We start from the raw sequence: 17,316 nt of genomic DNA, 5'->3' as shown, positions 1-17,316 counted from the left end.
AGGAAAAGTCACAAAATTTCAAGTTGGAAAAAGATAGTTCAAGGTATTTTTTCTACAGCTAAACATGGTAATGGGTCAATTTTGACCCGCAAGACAACACAAGGGTTAAAGCCTCTCCTCTCTGTATCCAATCAGCCTGTTCACAGACTATCTGGAACAAAGTCTAATCAGAATAACACCCTTGCAGTGGTACCACTGTTGAGAGGAGTGACTCTTTTCTACAACGTGGCCTCTCCTCTGCTCTTTGGCTACAAACTCACCAAGCAGGTGGGTGGAAACATCATGAGCACTCCACTGTTTGGGGCCAATTGTGACAAGGAGGCAGAATCTTTCCAGAATGAGAGGACAGAGGAGGTGGACCGGGACACCAGGACCAGAGCGCTGGCTTGGTGCCGAGACTTTCTGTCGGGATCCTGGAAGACCTTGCAGGAGGAGGATTTCCAAGTTAGCATCGTTAGGTAGGACCAAGCAACACCGCCAGCCAATGTTGTGTTGTAAAACAGGGATGGGCGGGGGCGGAGGTGGGGTGGGATGTCTCCATCGCATGCTCATTCTTTGAATGAACAAAAGGAATGAATGAATTATTTAATGAATTAAGGAAATAATCAATGAAAGTTCATTTCAAACATGTGTGAGCAGAAAAACAAACACATATAAATTAGTAACAAAAACAAAATAACAAATGAAAAAATACAAAAAGTAATATTAACATGTGTGAAAAGGAGAAGGAAGAAGCATTTGCTTTGTCCACTGTTTGTCGGCTCAGTGTTTTTGTAACGCACAAACAAACGGACGTTGGACCTCATAAAAGGTTGTTAATGATCCCTGCAGTTGATGGCCAGGGGTGGTCTGAGTAATCAGCTGTACCTATGCAGTTTGCCTGGTCATGTCAAATCTGTGCGTGAGGAACCTCGTCAAGTCTTCCTCAGAGTTTTTGGCCCCACCACACAGGTTGGTCTGTGTGTCCGAGGTCATTTACAGCTGTCATTAAATGTTCTCAGTGAATAGAATCTGTTTATTCCCTGTTACTATGGGCAAGTTAAAAGAATGAATGAATGTAAATGAAAAGACCAAGAAAACTGCAAGCTGGCTGCTTATAATACATTTTGTGTGTGTGTGTGTGTGTGTGTGTGTGTGTGTGTGTGTGTGTGTGTGTGTGTGTTTTAATGTGTTTGCAGAGAGAAGATTCTGTGGCATTGGAGTCAGTGACATTCACCATCCTAGCGGAACGAAGTCTGGGCCCAAAACTTTATGGAATCTTTCCAGAAGGGCGTCTAGAGCAGTACATGCCAGTAAAACGAGCGCGCGCGCGCGCACACACACACACACACACACACACACACACACACACACACACACACACACACACACGTATGAATTTACAGTTGTGGTGTCAGAGCGCTGGCAAAGATGCGTATCCATAGCAATTCGTAGAATAGAAACATAGTCCGAAAAGGTTGAGTAAACACTGTTTTTATATAGATTTAGATGTATTTCGGCCACTCATGAGGTATTTCTTTAGATTTTTAGAGATCAAGTGGAAAGTTAATTGCCATATGTTGTGCATACTGCAAAAAAACTGCTCGAAAGAATGGAGGTTCGATTGATTTTCCCTGTCACTGTCGTCATCCCAGTGACGTGATTTCAATGCCTTTCCACTCAAACACACAAATGTGAATTATTGGGTTGAAGTGGTGATGGATGGATGGAGGCATGGACAGATGGATGGATGGAGGGATGGATGGATGGAGGCATGGACAGATGAATGGAGGCATGGACAGATGGATGGATGGATGGATGGATGGAGGGATGGACAGATGGATGGAGGGATGGACAGATGGATGGAGGCATGGACAGATGGATGGACGGATGGATGGATGGATGGATGGAGGGATGCTGAATAGATGGATGGATGGATAGCAGGACGCATGAATGGATGGATGACTCAGTTTCCTTCATCAGACTTTGCTCAGGATTCAGAATGCAGTCGAGATAATATTCCATGTTTAACTGAAACAACGTGTCAGTGATTTTGCATTGTGTCACTGGTTTTATTTAAATAAAGTATCTTTTTTTTGAATTCGTGAGAGGTCTATTTGGTTGCCTATTTCATGCTTCAGTGTGATGTGATGTGAAAGTCTTCACTGTTTCCTTCACCCCAGAGCACCCCCCTGCGCACGGAGCAGCTCTCCGATCCCATCATCTCAGCGGAGATCGCCACCAGTTTGGCCCATTTTCACAATATGGATATGCCTTTTAACAAAGACCCAGAATGGCTGTTTGGGACCATTGACAAGTGAGCACAACCTGAGACCACTGTGTTCATGGAACCTTTGTCTTTGTGGAAGTCAATCTGTGAAGTGCCTCTTTGTCCGCCTTTTAGATTCATGAATCAAGTGATGAAAGTTAATTTTGTACATGAAGCGAGTCAGAAGAAATACGAGAGACTCATCAAGTTGGACCTGCCAGCTGAGCTGGAGAGCCTTCGGTAAGCTGGGAGATTGAGGCAGGCTGAGAAAACGGAGCTCATAATGTTCTGAAATTAAATAGAGAATCTGCATTTTTTTCCTGAAACATTTAATAAAAGTATTTACGGAATTCAGAATTATATAAATCTTATGGCAATGGTAGTCAAAATATTGATGAAATTTAAATATCATCAATATTTGATTATTTGACATATTTAACATGAATATATACCTCTAGATGCCCCAAACCTAACCTAACCCCAATGCCTATCCCAACCCACATATCACACCAAACATATTTTTTTTCTTTCCCCTTTGTTCGTGTCTCATCGGCTGGGCTTTTCTTCCTTGACAACAGTGAGCTGCTGGCAGCAACTCCATCGCCAGTGGTGTTTTGCCACAATGATCTCACAGCAGGTAGGAAGTTCATGCTTCTAGCACTTTGATCAGTGAGCATTCAGTTTGCACTACCAGTTCATCTTTGTTTTTATTGCCAGCCATTGTACCTGGTTTGTCCTGTCGTTTCACTGTCTTTGTCCTGTTTTGCACAGTTATTTGTGAAGAGATACACACTAAATAATGCCTAAGCAAGTGATGTTATGTTATGTAACATAATGGTATACCCTAAAAGCATACCTGAATACCTGAACTGTATGTATGTAAGCACTGTACTACTACTAATACTGTAAGTATGAGTAAATATGCAAATATGAACAGCAACCCCCAGTGAGTGAGCAGATGTTTTTTCTATTGTAGGAAACATTTTGGAGCTGGCAGCCCAGGAGCACAACTCCAGTGGCAGACTCATGCTGATTGATTTTGAATTCAGCAGTTATAATTACAGGTAGTTTCTATTGCAAAATTTCAATTAATTTAGATGCATGAATTGCTTTTGAAGGAGGTGGCATGATAACTTTTTTTAATGTATCTATAAATATCTATAGGGGCTTTGAATTTGGAAATTATTTCTGTGAGTGGATGTATGACTACACCTATGACCAGTGGCCCTTCTTCAAAGCTGCGCCAGAGAATTATCCCTCCAAGGAGCAACAGGCAAGTCTTCCCTCTTAAACTAAATCTAGATCATCATTACTTTGATCACACCTTAACTGTAACCTGTAGCTTATCCTATTCACTAACAATGATTGTTAAAGGGGTGACATACTGTAGTTATTTATTGATTTGTTTGATTGCTATGACGATGTTTCCTCTTACTCTTATCTGTAATACTGTACCAGTCTGTGCTTATTGCTATTTTCAGTGTCTACTTGATCTAATGTAAACATTACGCACAGTTTTGAAATGACTTGCTTTATTATTTGGATATTAGAAATGTGAAGATATCCATTCAAGTTCAAACTTCACCTTAGACTCACTTTTAAAACATCTGTCCACATGCCAAAGTCCCTCCAATCATTTCTCAATGTTGCTTTATTTTGTCAATATATTGCAGTTGGCAGGATTCTAGCAAGTAAGTCACAGGCAGTGTCGTGCAACTGAAAGAGCTTTAGCTGCAGATGTTGGCATTGACTTTAGCATTGCTGAAACCAGAAGCCATCCTACTGCACTGACTTGTGCTAGAAGAAGTAGTTCTTTGTTTGAAATGCCAATGAGCTGACAATGACAAAAACAGCTGATACTGAGAGAAAAAAAATATTTTATTTATTTCTAATTGACAATAAATTGTTCACACTTCACACACAACATGTGCATTGATGTAGCATGTGTTCTATCATTTGTCGTCATTTCAGCTGACTTTTATGAGAGCTTATCTGGCAGAGCTGGGGAAGATGGCTGATAGCACCATGGATCAGACATTCACTGAAGAGGAAATTATGACTGAATCTAACAGGTAAAAGCAAACAGTTCATCCAATGTTGTTTTTTTTTATAATGATTAACAAGAATAAACAAAATCTGGAATTATTTTTCTCTATTTAAAGGTATGCACTTGCATCACATTTCCTTTGGGGGCTTTGGTTCATCATTCAAGCCAAAACGTCCAAGACTGAGTTTGGATGTTTGGTGAGGATAACATATACTTACAATTAATTATTGTTTTTTAAAAGATTATTTCTTATCAATGCATAATGCTGCATTTTTGCATTAGTCTTTGGTATTATTAGCTCAGCTAAGGCTCTGCAGCACTTGTTTCTGTTTAATAACTCTGCGTAATGATCTAATGAGGGAGGTGCGAATGTCATGAAACAAGTTTAACTTGATGACTAGATGAGTAATGACACACTGAAACAGGGAGTTTAATGAAGCAAAATCATTCCAACCACTGCATACAGCAGCCATAGACATAGACAGACAACAGCAGAAAAACCAACATGTCTCCAAGCAGCCGTCCAGAATGTGAGAAAGTTCAATTTGGCACAGCAACACTACTAGCAAATAAATTATCTATTATAGTCGCTACTAACAACCTGTGTATAGAACTTGTAGTATATATATGCTATAATAATACAATTGTGTATTTTTCAATTTGTTGTATATTTTAATTGATTTTAATGTACTTCATTCAGATATTTAGCAAAGTGCTTCACCAAACTCCCACTTAAAATGAAAAATCATATTTTGCAGGAATTAGCCCAGTCACGATTTGACATCTACTTCAAGCAAAAAAAGGCGTTCTCCTGATTCCCATCCTGTAACACAGTTCAATAGACAGTTGCAGATTGCAGGAGCCGTTAACAGGTCTGACTACTAGAACTACACTAGAGCCACGTCTCTTCAAACATGTTTTCCTGTATTTTTACAATAAAACAATTTATTATGTTACACACACACACACACACACACACACACATGGACTGGATGACTGAGAATCTACACAAATTCTAGACAGATACATGAAAATAAGGGTTTTCAGAACAGTGGTCAGGATTCTTTCAAAATAATGAATGGCTCATATTGCAAAATAAGTTATTACGTTCTTTTGGTTTGCTCTGAAATATTTTCTGTGCAATCACTATGAATGAATAAACATTCTGAAAGAATTATGTGAACATGTGAATAGATTCATATTCATAACGTGTGTAGCAGGATGTCTTTTGAAAATGAATAATAATGATAATAAAATATAACTAGAATTAAAAATAAAATAATACATAAATAAAGGGCAAGCATTAAAATGGCTGAATTTTGAGCCAACAAGTGAGAATTCTGAGATTAGAGACCGAATTTTCAAATTTTTACAGGCCCATTGCTCAAGTCACTGACTTGTGCCATCTTTCTTCTCTGTATACCCTCCTGCCGCACAGGAGCAGTTAATCAGAGTGAGAGAGGCACTTCATTTCCCAGAGATCCTTAGGTCAACGTGTTGACTTGCCTATAGTTGCTCCGTGTGTAGCTGAGGAATAACCCCTCCCCCTTTTTCTCACACTATTGACACTAAAAAAGAACAGCCATGCTCTTTGAACATTTTTAACTATTTCATTGTGTTTTTTAGAGAGTTGGCTCACTTTATTACTTTAAACATTTTAAGAATGGAAAAACTTTTCCCCTCTTGGGTTGAGCTAACTCATGCCAGCTTGCTGCAATTACACATGTGTTAGTTGGAAATGGAGACAACCGTTGACATAGAAACTACAGTAGCAAACAGGACATGTGGAAAAACCTACTTGTTTGCCTGCAGCGTTAACATAGAAGAAGGTGATTGATTCTTGCCTGCATGTGCCATGCAAAGGGCAACCAACAAAAACAACTTTGCCCCTACAAACAAGCAAATCGTTCAGGGACTGAACCTGCTCTCGTCGAGGCGTAAGAGAAAATCATGCAAATCGTTTCTGAGAGAATCAACATGGGATCAGGCCAAGTTAAGAAAATGGCGAAATTCAATTCAAGCAAAACTGAAAGTCTCAACAAAGCACCTCACTTGATAAAAATGGACATAGTCAAGGCACATGTTGGATGTATCGCTGAAGATCTTGAGCTGTGGCCAGCAGAGGAGAGAGCGAAGCAGCAGGGGAACCAGCAGGACTTGAGTGGAGCAAGAGCCTTCAACTGTGAGGGAGTCAAGGTGAGTCATTGAGAAGAAGAGGCAGTTATAAAGTTGGATGAAGGTTTCTATATTTGACCAGATCCCACATGGGTTGTCAATCATCTACCGTATTTTCCGCACTATAAGGCGCACTTAAAAGTCTTGAATTGAAACTGAACATAAATGAAACATTTGCAATTTGTTGCTTGCCATCTTTAATAGCAACGTTTAGTTGATTTCAATATTTTTTGTATGATTACACTTTTTTTTTTTTTTTAGTTTTATGAAATGTCGTCATGGCTTGATGTCTTTTGACTTCAGGGCCCTTAAACAGGGGCATTCACACTTTGCAATTTTTCTAAACAAAAAATGTTTGGCAGCCTATGTTCCAGACACCAGCAATCAAAAGTAATGATGCAGAAAAAGGTGTGCGAGTTCACTATATTTAATGAAAATAGTGAATTTTCTGATAATGTCTTAATGCCTTAAAGGCTTCAACTATTTTTTTCTATTACAATATTGTGAATGAATTGAATTTGAATTAAATGAATTTGATTATCTTCCCAGCAGAACGCTAATCCATCCATCCATCCATCCATCCATCCATCCATCCATTAATTTTAATCCCCACTTCCTCCTGCACTCAAGGTCATGGGGCTCCTCTGGAGCCTCTCTCTGCTGTAGCAGGGTGAAGGCATTGCGACACCCTGGATAAGTGGCCAGTTGATCACAGGGCCACATAGAAAGACACACAAAGACAAACAACCATTTACTCTCTCACACACGCACCTACGGCAATTTAGAATTCCCCATTTGTCCTCACATGCATGTTTTTGAACTGTGGGAGGAAGCCAGAGAACCCGGAGATAACCCACACAGGCCAGACAAATAGAGAACATGCAAACAAAACACCAGTTACTCAAAAAAAAATATTTAAGAAAACACAAAATGTATTTGAAAATTATTTTTTAAGAGATAAAATGACAAACAAAATCTGACATTTTCTTTTGTTACATTAGTTTTCTACAGTTTTAGTGTTATTTATCGTCCTCAGCATTTGACAGTGATGCTAAATGTATTGAATGTAGTTTAAAGATGTTTGTACAATTTTGAGATTTTTCTTTATTAAAGTTAGGAAAAAAATAGTCTGCGAGATGAAAATAGCTCTCGCGAGATATCACGTGACTGAATCCGTCAACCCCACCCCATCCGACCACCGATTTTGCAGGCGAGCACATTTGCTATCTACCGACCAACGCCGCCGACAATGACAGGCTGTCTGAAACCCCGGCGCAAGATGGCGGCCACACCGACACGCCCTTTAAACCCACAAAGGAAACAACATCGACTACAACTCGGAATCTGTTGTTGTGCGTAAACGTGACGTGTGTGTGTGTGTATGTGTGTGTGTGTGTGTGTGTGTGTGCGCGCGCGCGCGTGTGCCAATGGCGCATGAATACTTCCAGGCCACCGTACGTGAACGCGGAAGTGAATGGTGATTGACTGTTGAATACGTCATCTCAGCCCAACCCACCGGAAGGCTTTCGGTCAGTGCGCCGGTGGCGGTCATAAATTTCTGATCCTCCCGACGCCTACGTCCGCCGCCTCCCATGCGCTCCAGACCGGCGGCTTGTGTGAGGCTTTTCCGGCTAAGCTGCTTTATCGACCGACGGCACTCGACGGTCGCGTCCGCCCCCCGCCGCCCCGCACCGGCCTCTCACCGCGCCTCTCCTCTGCTGTTCGCCCAGAAACTCACCATGCAGGCGGATGGAAACATGATGAGCAGCGGTCACGTCCAAGAGGACCTGAATTCGGTGGTGGACCAAGCCAAGCTCCAGGGAACCATTCCTCTCACCACCAGCACGGCAGAAGACATTGCGGAGCCTCCCGCGGCGGAGAAGAGGAGAGCCGAGAACACGCTGGTCGTCCTGCAGAGGAGGCTCAGGACGCCCAGTCCGCTGTTCGCGGCCAATTGTGACGAGGACTCGGAGGCAGAGTCTTTCCGGAGTGGGAGGACGGAGGAGGTGGACCGGGACACCAGGACCAGAGCGCTGAATTGGTGCCGAGACTTTCTGTCCGGGTCCTGGAAGACCTTGCAGGAGGAGGATTTCCAAGTTTGCATCGTTAGGTAGGACCAACCAACAACTTCAGCCACTGTTGTGTTGTTCAAAAATAAAAATAAAAACTGGGACGAAAACCCCTCCTTATAATCACACGGATGTTTAGGACGTCACTCCTGAACATCAAGCATCCCTGGCCACGGTGTCTCAGCTGGGTGTATTTGGTGCGGATTGACCAGTGACCAACCCGCACTGTGTGTGTGTGTGTGTGTGTGTGTGTGTGTGTGTGTGTGTGTGTGTGTGTGTGTGTATACATATTATTATTATTATTATTATTATTAGTTTTTTTTGTATGTGTGTGTGTTTGTATTTTGTTTGTTTGTGTAATAAATTTGTGTCGCGACTTGATGATGTAGAGAGCCCCTGGTGTAGGAGGTCTAGGGAAGCCAGCAGCACGCTGCAATCATGATGACAGTTGTGAGCCCACATGGACTTCAGGTGTCATGACCGTCCACCTGTGTTTGTCTTTTGCAGCGGCGGCCTGAGCAATCTGCTGTACCTGTGTAGCTTGCCTTGTCATGTGCCGTCAGTGGGCGAGGAACCTCGCCAAGTCCTCCTCAGAGTCTATGGCGCCATCCTCCAGGTTGGTCCATATCCAAGTTATCAGTGGGATTATTGGATGTATTGGAGTATCAAGTGTAGATCACCGGAGCATCTTCAGCCAAGATGTGGTTTCATCACGTGTCTTCAAACAGTGATCCTCAAATGTATTTTTGATTCTTTAACTATGTTTGTGTTTGTGTGTCTTGCAGGGTGTGGACTCTCTGGTGTCGGAGAGTGTGATGTTTGCCATCCTCGCCGAGCGAACCCTTGGGCCAAAACTGTATGGAATCTTTCCAGAGGGCCGCCTGGAACAGTACCTGCCGGTATAGTGCAGTGCACGCACAAGCGTCTTGTTATTTTTGACTATATGAGTCTTGATAGTTGGCGGAAGAGTTTGGGACTTGAAGGCATTGAACATAATTTTTTTTTTAATGTAATTATGTATAGAGACATGATACATTTTTGTGCTTTCCAGAAAGTTCAAGGTCACTGTGTAGCAGCAGTAAACATCAATTTAAAAAAAAAAAGTTTGCAGACACCACCAGTGGCTGTTTCTGAATGTACACACCCTGCTACGGCTGTGATGTATTTATATAAAGACTTGGAAGCAAGCATTCAAACACTGATCTAACACCTGCAAGCTTTACATGGTAACCATGTCTCTGCCTCGTTCAATGTGGGTATATCGACACTTAATTACCTTGTGCAAATCTGCTGTCAGACTTGCGCAGTATGTTGTTGGCCATTGGGAATGTAGCAGCACACAGGGAAATTAACCATGAATTTAAAAGGATGTTTTTGTCTGAGGAGCTCTAAATCTGTTAACGTTGCTGCGGCTGCCTTCATCACGTCGTCAGCTAAACAGGAATGTCAAGGCTGCTGTTTGCGGTCTCAACCTTGTCTATTTTATTTTTTATTTGAAAGGGGACGATACAATTTTATAAAACACATGAATAGACATGGTTTAAAAAAAAAGCCCGAATTAGCCAAAAGGCTTAGTTTTCACCTGCAGTGCCCTGGCCAAGATGTAAAAGGGCAATAAAAATCATATAAAAGAGAAATACATGATTGAACGGTGGATGGGGCACTAACATATAACATATACATGACAAGCTGTTCCGAGAGCCAAGAGCACACGATAAAAAAAAACTTCATATTCAAACACCTACGATAAAGTTAAAAAGAAGAAAGAAGAAAAGAAAAAAAGATAAGACTTTACGTTATATTGCATCACAACATTTGATTGAAACCTCAAACATCCCAACAGGCTCATCTATTGGTGTTGACAAGCCACATTTTCAATTTGGTTGACAAAGCCTTGTATGTTGTATGTTGTAGCTTCTCTCTTCTGTGGAGCTTGACGTCGCCTCTGCTTGTCCCTTCTTCTCCAGAATACCCGCATGCGCACAGAGCAGCTGTCTGATCCCCACACCTCTGCTGAGATCGCCAGCAGGTTGGCGCAGTTCCATCAGATGGTGATGCCTTTTAACAAAGAGCCCAAATGGCTGTTTGGGACCATTGACAGGTGAGCGCACCGTAGCCACTCTGTTTCAGAGTCCAACAAACAACATTGTAAATTGAAGTCATTGAAGTCATGGTGTCTTGTTTTGTTTCCTCCTCTACTTTATAGATACATGAGCAATGTATTGAAGATTAACTTTGTACGTGAAGCACATGTGAAGAAATACAAGAAGCTGATGAAGTTGGACCTGCCAGCTGAGTTGGAGAGACTCCGGTGTGTGTGTGTGTGTGTGTGTGTGTGTGTGTGTGTGTGTGTGTGTGTGTGTGTGTGTGTGTGTGTGTGTGTGTGTGTGTGTGTGTGTGTGTGTTCATTATATTTTATGCATTATAAAAAAAACTCCAGAGCTATGAATAAGTGCTCAGAGTAGGGCTGTGCGTTTAATCGATTTTAAATCGAAATCAGATTTTCTTTTTTAGTCGTAGCGATGTTAAATAGAGGAAAAAATCGGAAAAATCGATTTTCCTCTTTCATGCTTCCAGGTTGGCGCCTCTTGAGTACCGTAGTCCTCCTCCCCCCTGGAGAAGCTGTTGACTGGTTACCTATGTTTACTGTTATCTACACTAGCAGGTGTTAAAACCAGGAAGTGGTTCTGTTTGCTGCCCTCTCCGCTACCTGCTAAATTATTTTTCCGAAGTCGCATACAAGACGCACTTGCCCCAATATTTGTAGCATATTTAACGAGATTTCCGCCCCCCCTCAAAAAAAAAAATTTGAATTCGAAAATTGAGTTTTTCAGAGAAAGAAAAAAAAAATCTGGATTTTATTTTTGACCAGAATGGCCCAGCCTACCTCAGAGGCTCACCTAGCTCATGTTCTAAGCTAGAACTCACCCCCAGGGCAGCTCAATGTTTGTCTTCAGGCCCGTGGCTGACCTTTGACCCAGTGTATGTTTCCTCAAAGGCAGACTCGTCGCTTCAGCCTGACGTTAGCATTTCATCCATAATAAGTCCCCCCCCGCCCCCCTCTCTGTCATGACAGGTGATGCAATACAGCTGGAACCAGTTGTAACATTCCAACGTGTTTGCTTTGACTAAACAGAGGACTGACCTCTCACCCAGTGCCGCCTCCTTCACACAGCTGAGTTGTCAGACTTGAGGGTCAGCAGCTCTTTGAGGACACTTGTCCTCTTGCACATAGGTTCTAGCAGCCTTTGGAAGATCATCTGAAATTGTTGGCTTATCTCCTTTGATAGGATATCTTGCTTACTCCCTGCAAAAAGTGCTTTGCTGCTATTATGTTATCGGGTCACACCAGATAGTGCGGCCCGATAGGCTTTTTTTTGTAGGCTGACTACACTTAGTTGTCCTTCGCATGACTTCTAACTCCTAACAGCGTCTTGTTTATTTTGCTCTTTGCTACAGTGAGCTGCTGGCAGCAACTCCATCGCCCGTCGTGTTTTGCCACAATGACGTCCAGGAAGGTAAGACAGCATCTATGTTGCATGGCCTGACTGATCACCACTGGAGAGCTGAGCTCAGCATTGGAGAAGGACAGGCACACTTGTAACGCAGCAAACAGGCGTTTAGTCTGTCTGGTGCTGTGTCTCAATTCAGGGTCTGCATCCTCGAAGTACGCATTTTGAAAGGAAGTTGCGTCATAGCACTGCGCGAAGGCTCGTCCCAATTCCCAAGGGTGCTTAGGACGCTCCAAATGCGTACTGGGAATGCGCACTCGTTTTGGCCGATTTTCAAGGCTGCACCGCTACTATCCTTTGCGTACTTGTGTGTCCCATGATGCTTTGCGTGCTGCTGCAAAGCATCGTGGGATCCTGGGAAGTCAGCTGAAATTAGCGCCATCTACTGGCAAAGACACAACATATAAATTTAAGTTGTGAAGTTTCACATAAAGTATCCAGTTTTTAACGTAGGATTTTATTTATTTGATTGTCCAACGCTGTCGTTAGATGGCGAACCAATGGTTAGCTTGATGCTATGAAAACGTCACTTCCGGGGTTGGCCAGCAGGAGGGAACGGCGGTGACGAAACGAGGAAATACACCGAAAGCAAGACCGTCCCGGGTGGTGACCGGGGAGGTGGGGTTTGGTCTGTCCTTCCAGGCCGGGTCCTTGGGAGGACGCTTCCTTCAGACGGAGGACACTCGGTTTGAAGGGTGCAGACCCTGAATTGAGACACAGCATATGTCTGTCTGCCTGTCTGCGCTCCAGTTGGGATGCATCAATGCACCATTGACCATAACTAAAGTTGTTACATCAGTCTAAATATCATTCACCATAGAAGGCCTCTGCTGGTTCTCTGAAGGTAGCAGAGTTAGCGTTAGCAGCCTCAGGTCTGAAGCTGCTCCACTCCTGTGTTCCGAATGTCTTCTTACTTCCTGGTTCTGCTGTTCCAGGGAACATTCTGGCGCTCTCGGACCGGGACCACGCCTCCAATGACAGACTCATGCTGATAGACTTTGAATACAGCAGCTATAATTACAGGTAATACTGATATTGCTGCAGATTTATGCTTTTATTGGCTCACTTTAATGCAGTATTGAAGGATATTTCCGGCATTGAATGGATGTAGATGTCTGTAGAAATTGTGTTTTGTAAACTTATAGTTCACCCAAGGTGAAACTGTAATTTTCTTTCTCCTTCAGTGCCTTTCACTCATTTGATCCTCAGTTGCTATGTGTGTGGAAGGTTAGTTCACACCACCAATAGGAAACACGAGAGCTTTCAGCACTGGAATTCATCCTGCTGGGAATCACGCACTAGACTCCTGTTCCCTTCCCTGTCTCTGCTTGGCGTGATGGATCATTTGGATGATGGTCATTATTATATTAAAAATCATCAATGATTCAACGCGTTCAATATTGCTCCACTGTGTACATGGAGTAGTTTAGTGTGGTGGTTCAGAAACAGTTTGTTTTAATGACCCAGTACTTTTGTTCCCTCATTTCTCACCGCTGATTTTTGTTCTCCAAGCAATTTAGAAGAGTTAAAAAATATATATTATTTTTTTTAAGACTTCTACGCTGATTGTGTGTTTATGTACTTATTTATTCTTTGTAGGGGCTTTGACTTTGGCAATCATTTCTGTGAGTGGATGTATGACTACACCTATGACCAGTGGCCTTTCTACAAGGCCAGACCAGAGGATTATCCCACTAGAGAACAGCAGGTCAGTCTTTCAGACTAAAATATTGCATACTAATCAATGTTGAATAATGATGAAATGGTGAATTTTAACTTCAAGCTAAATTGCTCTAAATGAGAATTGACTGGTTTTACAAGTTGGTTCATCTTTCTCATCATTTCCACTGGACAGCAATTCAGACATCAGCTATAAAGAAGGTTTAATGACCAATTTTTATGTTATTGAGATTTACTCCAGTCTACAGGCACTACCCGAAAAATTAGAATATCGAGTAAAAGTTGTTTTATTTTGGCAATTTAACATAAAAGATGAAAGCAACAAATGTTATTGAGCCATTACACACAAACTGACATCTCAAGCAGTTCCTTGTTGTAACTTTGCTGATTAAGATTTTCAGCTTATTAAAACCACAAACCCACAAACTCAGAAAATTATTACAAAATTTGAGGGGTTTTTTTTTAAGCTGCAAGACCTGATCAGCAAAATCCAAAGAAATAAAAACTTGAAATATATTGATTTGTATATTATTTGTTTATATAATATGTCAAATTCACCTTTTAAGTTGAATTGCAGAAATACAACGACCTTTTCAGGATATTCTCATTTTTTGGGTAGTACCTGTATATTGTTGATGGTCATAATCCAAGGTTTTCATTTTACATACTTACAAATATTTTATTTTTGTCTATATCTTCAGTTAATATAATTCTTGACCTTTTGCACTGTAGCCAATTTCTTTTTTCTTTTTTGTTGTTGCTGTAATTATGCAAATTGCCCCACCGTGGGATCAAAAAAAAATTGTTCTTCTTCTTAAACTCAACCAATTTGGTGTGTACAGTGACATCTAGTGGTCATATTTGTACATGCATGTTGGCTTTTAAACCAAGTCTCAATTTTTATTTTTCAAATATTCCAATAAAATGGTCATGCTGCATCGCCTCATGTCAAAAAAAAAAAAAACTCCTCCTTTCTGTTTCAGCTGTGGTTTATCAGAGCTTATCTGGCAGAGCAGCACATCAGCGATAGTGCCGAGCAGAGCCGCATGGAAGAGGAACTGATTCTTGAGGCCAACAGGTGAGAGTGTTCTTCATGGAACTTACAAATAGATTGAGCTGACGAGTCACAGTCATTGAATTGTGTGGTCTCTACTTGAAGGTTTGCGCTGGCATCGCACTTCTTCTGGGGCCTGTGGTCCATCATCCAAGCAAAGATATCCAAAATTGAGTTTGGATATATGGTAAGAAGATTGTATGTTTTGGCTCATTTATCAGCTTGATTTGCACTGAGGCAGGGCACTTGCTTATTGCATTCATTCACTCAATTTTAGAAGATTTAGTCATGATTTCATGCTCGGTGGAAAATCACTCATTTTGTTGTGTAGCAAGACCTCCATCTGGACAAAGCTCCTCAGCTCCTCTGGTCGCCAGGATTTGTCCTATCTCATGCTTGATGTCGTCTACTGAATTTCAGAGTGTACACACTGTGTGTTTAAAGTCAGTTTGCTGCCAAAATGCCAGCACTATTTAACAATGTATTAATATTGGAACATAACTGAAATCCAGAGTGAGCAAGCACAATTAGTTTTTAATTGTTTTACCATTTAATAATGATGATGATGATGATGATGATGTGTATTTTATTGAGTGTGTTTTGCCATCTTTTATACACAAAACAAAAGAAAAATGTTGTTTTGCAGGACTACGCCCAGTGTCGATTTGACGCCTACTTCAAGCAGAAGAAGCTCTTCTCCTGATTGGATGGCGTGAATTCCTTTAATTGACGGTTTCACATCACAGGAACCATTTGCAGGTTCTAGAAGGGGCCAATCCTATTTTTCCCAACCTTGGTACCTTCCCAGAAACGAGGAGATGAATGTGAACATTGCATATTTCAGCATATTTCACCTCAGCGGCACATTCACACGTATTATTTTTACACTAACCGGTTGTGGTTCTAAACGGTTCTGTCTCATTGTTTAAATGCCTCCCGTCCAGGTTGGGTTCAGGTTGACCCATGTGAAAAATCTTCATTATAAACACATCTCAGAAAAAACACAACTATTATATTAAACTTGTAATATAATTAAAGCAAAACATTCTATCTATTCAAATACTGGAATGCCATTTAATACCAAGCTAACAATTCTTTGCGTCAGTACTTGCAGTAGCATTGCTTCAGACTCTTATGCAAGCATCTTCACAGTGTTCACAAGTACAAAGAAACTAACCTTTACAGGTACTACCTGAAAAATTAGAATATGAAGTAAGAGTTGTTTTATTTTGGCCATTTAACATAAAAGATGAAAGCAACAAATTTTATTGAGCCATTACACGCAAATTGACATCTCAAGCAGTTCCTTGTTATAACTTTGGTGATTAAGATTTTCATAAAGATTTGACTTTATTTAACATTCTAATTTCCTGAATTTTTGAATTTGAGTTTTTTTTTTAAGCTGCAAGACCTGATCAGCAAAATCCAAAGAAATGAAAACCTGAAATGTATTGATTTGCATATTATTCCTTTATATAATATGTCAAATTCACCTTTTAAGTTGAATTGCAGAAATACAACAACCTTTTCAGGATATTCTAATTTTCTGGGTTGTACTGTAAAACTTTACAGTAAAACGATGATGGAGTAGATGTAACACTGAGGGTTTTTTAATTTATTTCTGACTCTATTGAAGGTTCTCTGACAGCCTTCAAGCGTTTTTTTTGTTGTAGTGTTTTGTGTCGGTCTACCTCACTTCTTTCCTCTGGTTCAGTTTCATTAATTCCCATAGGACAGTTCTCATGTCGGACCGTTCCCTTTGTTTTACTGTCTCTACTGTAGTTATCCAGAGTTTACCTTCTAAACGGATACATTTTAAGGATGGTTAGCCGTTTTGCTGCACATGTAATCACCTGGCCGTATGCAACAAACTTTGTATCTTGCAGTTTTTAATATCGCAATATTTTTATTCAATAATCTTTGGTTACTTATTGTAATGGGTTCCTAACCTGTTGTCTAGATTTCATGTTAATCGTCCTTAAATCAAGGTTTGGTTTTATCCACTTCCCTCCTGCAGTCTTTCTGTTTGCTGAGTCACTTCTGCAGATTCCAATTTAGTTGGAAGAATGTTTTTACCATGGTGTGAAAGATTTCTGTCTCTCTAATTTAAACCGCTCCACATTTTCTTCATCAAATCTTTCACAGTTGACCTGTTGACAATGTCATGAACAATCTGCCTGTGTTGCTCCCAGACTGTAATAATTTAAAACACAATTAAACGGCTTGAAATCCCAGTCAATAGTTGATGTTTTGTTTTTGGGTTTTTTTGGTTTGGGTTTTTCTGTGTGAACTCGGGACTCTCAAGCACGGCGCCTCGTGGCGGTGACGTCCCAGGCAGGGGGCTCGTGTTGTTTGTTGCCCCTCCTCCATGTGCTAATAATAGACCTGGCGTCTGTGGACACTGTTGACCGGCTCTGCTCAAGATTGAGGACCGCGGTGGACTCGACGGGATCTGGTGAACAAACACCTGAAGCTGTCGTGCGGGTCCTTTTGGAAACGTCACCACCTGACGCGGCGTCTTGTTGTGCTTG

General features: G+C 41.3%; 2 protein-coding genes and 1 long non-coding RNA gene across 6 annotated transcripts; all 3 read left to right on the top strand.

Annotated features, from left to right (window-relative positions):
• Positions 1–234: 234 nt before the first annotated feature.
• LOC142903520 (choline/ethanolamine kinase-like) lies at positions 235–3,709 on the top strand. Its single transcript, XM_076049203.1, has 8 exons — positions 235–458; positions 843–951; positions 1,179–1,292; positions 2,163–2,296; positions 2,384–2,488; positions 2,827–2,885; positions 3,225–3,312; positions 3,413–3,709. The coding sequence occupies exons 1-8, from the start codon at positions 283–285 to the stop codon at positions 3,537–3,539; spliced, it is 912 nt and encodes a 303-aa protein (XP_075905318.1). The 5' UTR covers positions 235–282; the 3' UTR covers positions 3,540–3,709.
• Positions 3,710–3,719: 10 nt separating this feature from the next.
• Positions 3,720–5,469, top strand: LOC142903521 (uncharacterized). The gene is made up of 3 exons (XR_012929260.1): positions 3,720–4,320; positions 4,411–4,492; positions 5,054–5,469. It is a non-coding gene; the product is annotated as an uncharacterized LOC142903521 (long non-coding RNA).
• Positions 5,470–6,356: 887 nt separating this feature from the next.
• Positions 6,357–17,019, top strand: chkb (choline kinase beta). 4 transcript variants are annotated; one of them, XM_076049201.1, is made up of 12 exons: positions 6,357–6,491; positions 8,201–8,580; positions 9,047–9,155; positions 9,325–9,438; positions 10,507–10,640; positions 10,746–10,850; positions 11,999–12,057; positions 12,987–13,074; positions 13,651–13,759; positions 14,715–14,809; positions 14,891–14,972; positions 15,432–17,019. In XM_076049201.1, exons 1-12 carry the CDS (start codon positions 6,357–6,359, stop codon positions 15,486–15,488), a joined length of 1,467 nt encoding a protein of 488 aa, XP_075905316.1. In that variant the 3' UTR covers positions 15,489–17,019. The 4 variants fall into 4 exon arrangements, 3 of the variants coding, with proteins under 3 accessions (XP_075905316.1, XP_075905317.1, XP_075905315.1); XM_076049202.1 differs by lacking the exon at positions 6,357–6,491 and adding an exon at positions 7,860–8,086; XM_076049200.1 differs by lacking the exon at positions 6,357–6,491 and having other exon boundaries at positions 7,862–8,580.
• The last annotated feature ends 297 nt before the right edge of the window (positions 17,020–17,316 follow it).

The sequence above is a fragment of the Nelusetta ayraudi genome, unplaced genomic scaffold (assembly GCF_046127955.1).
Source record: "Nelusetta ayraudi isolate G7.1 ecotype Tasmania unplaced genomic scaffold, CSIRO-AGI_Nayr_v1 ptg000111l, whole genome shotgun sequence".
NCBI classification, from domain to species: Eukaryota; Metazoa; Chordata; class Actinopteri; order Tetraodontiformes; family Monacanthidae; genus Nelusetta; species Nelusetta ayraudi.
Note: the sequence above shows the minus strand (reverse complement) of the source record. Positions and strands in the feature narration are given on the sequence as shown.